Source organism: Equus caballus, chromosome 24 (genome assembly GCF_041296265.1).
Source record: "Equus caballus isolate H_3958 breed thoroughbred chromosome 24, TB-T2T, whole genome shotgun sequence".
In the NCBI taxonomy this organism is placed as follows: domain Eukaryota; kingdom Metazoa; phylum Chordata; class Mammalia; order Perissodactyla; family Equidae; genus Equus; species Equus caballus.
In genome coordinates, this window is record NC_091707.1 from 44,935,588 (window position 1) to 44,945,118 (window position 9,531).

The 9,531-nt window shown below is 41.3% G+C and overlaps 1 protein-coding gene across 1 annotated transcript in view; it reads right to left on the bottom strand.

Moving 5' to 3' along the window:
* Positions 1-2,277, bottom strand: part of KCNK10 (potassium two pore domain channel subfamily K member 10) — a 147,288-nt gene extending 145,011 nt beyond the window's left edge. Inside the window, exon 1 of the mRNA XM_070249591.1 lies at positions 1,190-2,277. Within this exon, the coding sequence (XP_070105692.1) occupies positions 1,190-1,232 (43 nt within the window). The 5' untranslated portion in view covers positions 1,233-2,277. The remainder of the gene's footprint in view (positions 1-1,189) is intronic.
* Between the last annotated feature and the right edge of the window lie 7,254 nt (positions 2,278-9,531).

Below are 9,531 nucleotides of genomic sequence, written 5' to 3' on the forward strand. Positions count from 1 at the left end.
GGGAGCTGCTTCTAAGCCTTCGGAGCCTTACTCTGTCCTCTCCTCCTTAACTGCTCAAGGGCAGAAGGGCTCCAGCCCTGTCACTGCAATGCAATGTTTTCACCTGCATCAGAGTTGGCAAGGTGACCACAGAGAAACATACTCTCTCCTGACTCCTCTGAGGATGGGGAGGCAAGACTGACATTTATTGAAGGCCCCTTCACCTTCTCATACTTCTTTCTCTCCATTCATCTTCCCTACATCACTTTGAGGAGGCTCTAACTGGCCTCATTTTACAGATGAGAAGATCAAGGCTCAGAGAGAGAAAGGAACAGGGCCAAGGTCACAACACAGAAATTCAAATCCGAGTAAGCTCATCTGGTCCCTGGACCCATGAATCTGACTCTGAAGCTGTTGGATGGGTTCTTTTGGGTAACGAAGATCTAAATACTATATTAGCTAAGACTCTAGCCCCTCCTCCTTTGCAAAATGTATGGGACTAACCTGGTGCCCTGGGGTCTGCATCAGGGAATTAGTTCACAGTCCAAGGCAAATTCCTGTGACACAAAATGCAGCCTTAGGGTGCATCATTCACCCAATCAACAAACAAGTATTGAGCATCCCTTGGGTACAAGACAGTTGGCAGGTTTTCCTCAGAAGTTATTTTGGCCCCTGGAGAACCTTCCCCCAGAAAATCATCAGCAGGACGATTACTTGGGGGCTGGGGTTGTTTGGGATGGATCTAATGGGGTGAGGGGGCAGGATCAGGGGTCTAAGGTTCCCAGTGTGGATTAAAGACTTACTCCAGTCATTGGCCCTTAGGATCATCTCTCTGCTAAATCACTGGGCGCTTCCTCCCTCCCCCCTCACCATCCTCTGGGGCTTTCTCTCACCTCCAGTTTCATTCACCCTTCCCGGATTGTGGACAAAGACAAGTTTATGGGGGGTAAAAATCCGCCAAAAACTTAATTAATTGATTAATTAACTAATTAATTAATCCCAGCTCCCCCTCCCCTAACGTGCCTGAAATCAAGTCCAACTCCTAAACTGCGTATTTGGGGGAGGGGAAGGGGGCCAATGGAGGGGGACCCGGGAGGCGAGCCCCTCTCCCAAGAAAAACAACTTCGCACGTTAACCCTTTGTGCTTCTGCAGCCCCCTTCATCACCTTCCATTCTACGCCTTCATTATTACAGACTAGATTCCACTTACCCGAAGAAGGAGGAAAGAAGTGATCTGTGTAGAGAAAAAACATCCAAAAAAGATGCCGCGCCGAGCGGTGCCCTCTCGCTCTGTGCCGCCGCAACTTCCATGGCTATTGCTGCGGGCGGGTTAAGTCTGGTGTGAAGAGACCGCCTCCGGCTCCTGCGGCAGGAAAACAAAGCATCGTGGCGCAAAGTCTGCCTGCACTCGCCGTGCCCCGCCAGCCACCCCGGGCTGGCGGCGGCCGCGTCCTGGGCGCATTCGGTGCTAAAAGGCTCTGTTCCTTGCCAGGGAAGCGTTGCTGCTCGTCGCCCGGGTCTCTGCAGCTCAGAAGCCGCAATAGTTGCGGCGCCACTTTAAGGAATGCCATGTGGCCCCGGGCGGGAGGGCTGGGGAAGCCCGAAAACCTCAGTCATCTCTGGCGGGGAAGTTTTCCACGAGTTGGTGGCTTGTTTACCCACTCCCCACGCCGCAGCCCGGGATGGGTGTGAGACCGAAGAGGATGCTGTCTGCCCCGTGGGGAGTCTCGGAGTGGCTGGCCACGACCAGCCCAGCCAGAGAAGGGTTGAACGCGGATTCCGGGGTGAGGCGGGAGGATGTCCTGGACAGCGAATCGTGGGGAGTGATGAAGCGGCTTGGGGAATCCTGCCTGGTGCTGCTTCGGCAAACAGAAGGGGGAGGAGGACAGATCTGATTAGGATCTTCTTTGAATTCACGCATACCAGAATGAACTCGTCAGTCTGCCTTGGATTGTTTCCGTTCGGTGTCATTATTTCTCCCCGAAGTCCAGAAGCAATCCCCATCTTCCAATATCTTCCCCATCCCCAAGACACCTCCAAGTCCTTTTTTCAAAAGAACTGCAGAGAGGTTTCCATGTCGTTTGGTGAAGTGGTCCCGCCCCCCGCCCCGCACACCCTGTGTATACCCACTCAGCGGTAAAACTGATAGGGTTAAGCATTAAAGTTAACTTAAACTTCTCGTACCAGAAAGGTTTTCTTTCCCTGGTGAAGTTTCCACTTTGTTCTCACCATTTAATCACTCCGACATTTGTTTTCATGTCCCAACCAGCATCTGCAGAAACACACCCTGAAATACATGTTGCTCTAATCTTGGGCTCTGCTTTTGGCTTGGAAAAGCTGGAAACGTATCAGCAGCTAAAGGGCAGAGGGTGTCATATATCATACTGCTCAGTAGCGAACTCTGTGTGCATAAATCCTGCAGACTTAATTTGGTAACTCAAACCTCTGATTGGGGATTAACGAAGACATCATACTTTGAACTCCAAAGAGGTTGTAATTAAAGCATCGGGCTGATGAACATGTTTCGTGACTAGGAGCTGCATCTTCTTCCCTTGTAAGTTTCTCTATGTTAAATTTTAGCCCTTAGGAAAATATTATTTAAGATCCCATAAGGCATTGTGCCAAACTTCTTGCCAAAAATATACAGAGCTATAATCCTCCTTCTTATAAAACAAGTTTTAAGGTGATTCCCTCTCTCTGAATTGCCAACAAACATAACCCCTGGTAATTTTTTTAAGAGATGGAGCTGGAATTTTTTGAGTCTTCCCCTCAACTTTTTATTTTGAAAATTTTCAAACACGCAGAAAAGTTATAATAGTTTGGTAAAAACCAGGATGCAAGCAAATATTGCATTTGTTTGTTATTTCTATTTAATATTTTATTCTAGAAAAATCCCTCCATTTTTTTATGACATTGATTTTTTTTTTTTTTTAAGAATCCAAAATCATTTGCTTTCTAGTAATGTTTAAGGTCATGATGTAACTAAAGATAAGTTGAGTCAAAGGGGGAAAAAAACAATTTCCTGACCTCAGCAGATCATTAAAAGAACTCAATATCTTCTATAAATCCAGTGTCCATGCCAATATCCATGGAATAGAAGGTGGTTGTATCCCCACTCACTCAAGTTTCTCCCCTCGACTTAGCCTTAGTCAAAGAAGTTCTATTTGTTTCTTATCCCCCAAAAGGCCATGTTTCAGGGATGAATGAGTGTTTTCACACATACACACCAAGTTGACAGGCACATATGGTATTTTACTGAATTTAAAAACGAGAATTCAGCAAGGTTACACGCTATAATGAATGAGCTCTTATTTTCATGTCATTCTAGGAAGGTTTTAATTTGAACCAAAATTTTAAGGCACATGGAAGACATAAATGTTTTCAACAATCTATTTATGGGCAAGTCTTATTCCCACAATCTTCCAAGTTGGTAACGAGTTGAAAATCCTTTAGAGGGACCTACTGTTCTGGCATATTGACAGATGCTTCTCCCAGGCAGCCAATGAAAAGCTTTGGATAGTATGACCAATAGAAAAGGTTTTGCTCGGTAGGGGGTGGGACATAGTCTCAGCATCCAGTGGGAATGTTTGAAATATTTTAATTCATTTTTGCTGCTTTTAAAGCAAATATTTGTTTGGTTGAAAATGGTTAAATCAAATATAATGTTAGAACTTTCCTCTTCCAGCAGGTTATCTAAATACTTGCTGAATCATAGAAACAGATTTGGAAGAGGTCATTTCCAGATACTTTCTGGTTTAGTTTTCCACCTCTGAATAGAATTCCAATTTATATGAGTATTCAAGATTTTTAAATATATCTATTGAAAGAAATTCCAAATTCTGTATTGTTAGGCTTTCCTAAAATTTAAGAAACTTTGGTAAGGTCGAATCTTTTCTTACTTCCAGTCTCAAGCTTTCCTTTCCTTAGGTTTCCCAATGCGTTAAGGGAAGATGAAGAACAGTAAGACCCTTACAATAGCTTTTATATGTTGGAGATTAAATTGTCCGAAGTCCTCTTTTTCATGTTGAGTAACTCTTTTTACCCCGTTACCAATAAGTACCAGCATTTGGCCAACTCATACTTTCCTAAAAGCATCTTTTTCACTACGAGTTTCAGAGAAGATAATCAAAATTTCTCTAAGCCTTACTGAATTTCTCTATCTATAAAATAGAGATAAGTCATAAATACAAAATATTTGGTCAACTTATGCACATTTTAGCCAACCACCCTTTTCAATAGGAAGTACAAGCAAGCAAGTGAATGGTACCAAGATTCATTCAGTTTCTTTATGTATAAAATGGGACACTAAATATCTGGCTAGTTCTGCCTACAGGGTTGCTTAAGGAGATAAGAGATGTGAAAGTGCTTTGTAAACTGTGCAGAGATTTACAGATTTAAGGGATCATTCTTATGATTATTTGTTCTGTAAGATTTTTCTTACTCTGTTCCAGGCACATAGTAGAGCTAGTTACATAAAGTTGTGTTGATCTCTAGAGTAGAGTCAGTTCCACTCAAAATTGCAGCTGAAACTGTCTCTACTCTTTTTCCATCTCATTGGTATCTCCCCAACTTCTGAGGTCCCTTATATTCTTCTATCAAAGTGTGCTCTTTATGCTCTCTGAGCAAACTGATGCCTAGAAGATGAATGTTCTTCCCATCCCAGAAGTATTTGCATTTTAACAGGGGGTGAACCTTTAGGCCAAAGTAGTGAATATAAATCTTAAATCATCCGGCATCATTAAACAAGTAAAAGAAGGATTGGGGAAGAGATGAGCAAGGAGGAGGTGGGAAAACCTTTGTTATGTCCCTCAGATCACACCAAGTCACACCAAACATGTGGCCATCTTGAAGTATTTAGTCAGATAAGCCGTCTTCTTGGAATTACTTTGACTTTCCAGGTCTTACCCAGCTCTCCACAACCACGTTATGTTGCTGGACCTACCATGGTATTTCAGTGGTCTATTAATAATGCTGATTATAGAAAGAGGATCTCTTTCCAGTTTATGTAATACTCCTATATTTAGATTCTGAGACTGTACTTTTTAAAATAGCTGTCCAATGTTACTGACACACATTGCAGTACTGATCCACCTGGACCTGCAAAATAATTAATGATCTGCACCACTCTTTTCATCAGGAATCAAAGTTAAGCAGACAACTTAATCTCTGGGGGTCTTCTTGTCTCTTTTATGGAAGATAATTCTTTTGCATTTCTTTCCAAACATGGGACATTATTTTTCAAGAAGAGTTTCTGAAGAACCATATCCTTGGGTTCCAAAAAGTTGTAATTGACCATAACCTTCAGGTAGAAAGAACCCAACATTTTTAGAGAACTGTCAATTATTCCCCCACTATCCATTGTACCATAGTAAAATCTTGGCTCATCAGAACTTACCAAGTTAAATCTGCTCCCAGAAACATCTAGGAAGGGTCACATGCTATATTTGCTAGTATATAAATAAGGTCATTGCAAGTCTAGATGGCCACTGCTATCCTATGTGGTAATTAACCTATATAAGCAAGGTCCCTGCTGGCCTATACAGCAATTAGAGAAAGAAACTCCCTACTTTGGGAAGAGTACCACGGTACTGGCTTGACTTGCAGACAATGGCTTTGTTCAAGCCAAGAGACAGTCCGTGGGGGTGGAGGGTAGGGTGAGGGAGGATGTACTGATACCAGGAAGCACAGCAGTGTGCCCAGAACTTTCATCCTCACCCACCCCCTCAGGCTGATGCCTGTATGTACAAACTTCACAGCTGTAGGCTCTGGCCCTTTATATAAGATATATACATGGATATGAGCAGGAGTGTATGATGGATTCCAACTATTCGAGGTCAATTTTTGGAAACAAAATATTTAAGTACTTCAAGTCATATGTGAACTCAAATTAACTTTAGATTAGTATTGAGGGAGAAACATATTATTTTGTTTGTCATTTCTGGACATTTTCAGCTTCTCTTGTTTGCCTTATTTTTCTCAGTTAGTAGAAAATCAAACTATCATAGCTCTGCAAGATCATAATCACGTTCTTTCGTGAAATCCACAACATTAAGATTGAACTTAATATTATAGTGATGCCTCCATTGCTTTCAAGCCATGAATGATGGAAATAATAAATTTAATTCTAAAATATTAAGGAGGAAAATCCATACTCTACCTCTGACCGGCCGAGTAACTTTTTATTTTATTAGGAAAGCCACTGAGAGGACATGAAGTTCACGCATTTACAGAGATGTTTTGCTTTCCTCTACTCTATCCCTAGAAGATAGCATCGTCTATTATTTTCTGTCTTTGGTGCTAAGACCTTTATTTGTGATACAGGCACATTGAACATACAGTATTTTTTCTGGCAAATAGAATTTTAAAAAGCTGACATCAGAGAGCTAATCTATTAAATTTTATGTTCAAAGGGGATAACTAGGCGTTAGTGCATTTATCCACTCTTCGGCCCTTTCTCCCTGGAAAGCTACGGATCCTTATTAATGTTTATAATATTCACAGTGATCCCCAGTCCATCAGAGATGCAGTTGCTTTAGAAAATTTGAGTTTATTCCAGGGAGAAAGCTGAACCATAGAATGCAGTCTTTAGCAGGTCATGTAGTAAAAGCTTTCCAACTTTCCTGATGACAAGAAGCAGATTCCATGGTCCCAGTGCTTCCTCTGGAGATCTTGTTTCAATGGGGTCTAAGGTGGTTGCCTGGGGATTTATTTCTTTAACAAGAGCCCCAGATGATTCTTTCATGCAAGGTCTGGGAAGCTCTGATGTACTGGGGACCTTTGTTTTACAGATGTGACAGGAAGGTCCTGAGAGGTAAGCTGACTTTTCTGAGACCAAATAGCTGGTTCATGACGGAGTCAGGATTGGAACAGGAATATCGTGACTGGCCTCAGGTCTTCATAAAATGGACTAATATATTTGAGAAACATTTTCAACCAGAGTGGGGATTGGGTGTTGTGGAAAAAAAGCAAAGTTACAGAATCAGAAATTTCAGTTTTCTGGAACTTCTCATTTCAAATGCATTCTGGTTAATGAAGCATTTATGACAACTTCGTCTTTTATTTGCTGAACACATTCTTCCAACCTTTTCTCTGATTGACCCCATATGCTTGCACATGGTTTATAGGGCTCCGCTTGGCAACTTTGGGATTATCATCACCTCTTCTTCATGCCTCTTGATCAGTACTCTTCCTCACCTCAAAACTTTTATCAAACAAGACATGTCTTCCTTGTTGACTCATGTTGCATAATTTCTTCCCACACCATTTACTTTGTCATCCTTTCATTTTGTTGCTCTATTTTTCTAGTCCTCTGGATCTAACTTTAGTGCATGCTTGTTTATATGACTGTTAAGTGTTTTGTATATGAGACAGCTGTCAGAGTGGAAAGACACCATGATAGAGATTGGAACGACTAATTTCTAGTCCCAGCTTTGCCACTAATAAGCTATGTGGCCTTGAGCAAGTCACTGAGCCTTTCTGAGATTCTGTTTTTCAATAAAAAGTTTAAACTCTGAGATTCTGAGTCCTTTCTTTCTACAGGTCTGCCCCATCTCTTTAAGAAAGGAAGGAACCATCTTTTCTATTTTTCTCTTCTCACAGGGCCTATTTCACAAAGCTATGTAGAGTTCTCCTTCAGTGAACAAATGCTGGTATTTCCTCGGTATAGTTTGACTTTTCTTCTCCCATCACAGAGGGTGCATAAGTCACATGACTGATCAGAGCTGACCTTTGTTTTTGGTAAAAACTAGATTCTTTTTAAATAGTATAAACTGTGTGTCTTTCTAGCATTACCGTTTCCTCCCATGAAATGGTATGTCCTGTTCTTTGGCCCTCTATATGTGCCATTAAAACAAAAACAATTACCACATGTCCCTTTTATCTAACAGATTCTTTTTATTTTTTATTATGTTTTATTGAAGCACAGTTGACATACAATATCCTTTAAGTTTCAGATCTACAACATAGTGATTCGACATTTATATACATTACAAAATGATCACCAAAACAAGTCTAGGAACCATCTGTCACCATACAACGTTATTACAATATTATTGACCGTATTCCCTATGCTGTACCTTATATCACCATGACTTATTTATTTTATAACTGGAAGTTTGTACCTCTTAATCCCCTTTACCTATTCCAACTATCTCCCCACACCTTTCCCCTCTAGCCACCACCAGTTTGTTCTTTGTATTTATGAGTTTGTTTTGTTTTTGTTGTGTTTTGTTTGTTCATCTGTTTTGTTTTTTAGATTCCACATATAAGTGAAATCACACAGTAGTTGTCTTTCTGTCTTACTTACTTCACTTAGCATAATACCCTCTATGTCCATCCCTGTAGTCACAAGTGGCAAGATTTCATTCTTTTTACAGCTGGGTAATATTCCATTGTATGTATATACCACATCTTCTTTATCCATTCATCTATTGATGGATACTTGGGTTGCTTCCATATCTTGGCTATTGTAAATAATGCTGCAATGAACAAAGGGCGTGTATCTTTTCAACTTAGTGTTTTCCTTTTCTTCGGATAAATACCCAGAAGTGGAATTGCTATACAGTAGTTCTATTAATGTTTTGAGGAACTTCCATACTGTTTTCCATAATGGCTGCACCAATTTGCATTCCCACCGGCAGTGTGTGAGAGTTCCTTTTTCTCCATATCCTCGCCAACACTTGTTATTTCTTGTCTTTTTGATAATAGCCATTCTAACAGGTGTGGGGTGATATCTCATGGTGGTTTGGAGGTGTATTTCTGTGATAATTAGTGATGCTGAGCATTTTTTTATGTGTATGTGTGCCATCTGTATATCTTCTTTGGAAAAATGCCTATTCAGGTCCTCTGCCCATTTTTTAATCAGATTGTTTGCGTGTTTTGATATTGAGTTGTATGAGTTCTTTATATATTTTGGATATTAACTCCTTATTGGATATATCATTTATAAAATCTTCTCTCATTCAATAGGCTGTCTTCTCATTTTGTTGATGGTTTCCTTTGCGGTGCAAAAGCATTTTAGTTTGATATAGTTCCATTTGTTTATTTTTGCTTTTGTTCCCTATGCCTGAGGAGACAAATCCATAAAAACATTGCTAAGACGGGCGCCAGCCCTGTGGCCCGGTGGTTAAGTTCCTGCGCTCCGCTTCGGTGGCCCAGGGTTTCGCCAGTTCGGATCCTGGGCATGGACATGGCACTGCTCATTAGGCCACATTGAGGCGGCATCCCACATGCCACATCTAGAAGGACCCACAACTAAAATATACAACTATGTGCTTGAGGGATTTGGGGAGAAAAAGCAGAAGAAAAAAAATATCGCTAAGACCAATGTCAAAGAGCCTACTGTTGGGGCCGGCCTGGTGGCACAGCAGTTAAGTTTGGACATTCCACTTCAGCAACCCGAGGTTCACCGGTTTGGATCCCAGGTGCGGACATGGCACCGCTTGGCAAGTCATGCTGTGGCAGGCATCCCACATATAAAGTAGAGGAAGATGGACATGGATGTTATCTCAGGGCCAGCCTTCCTCAGCAAAAAGAGGAGGATTGACGGCAGAT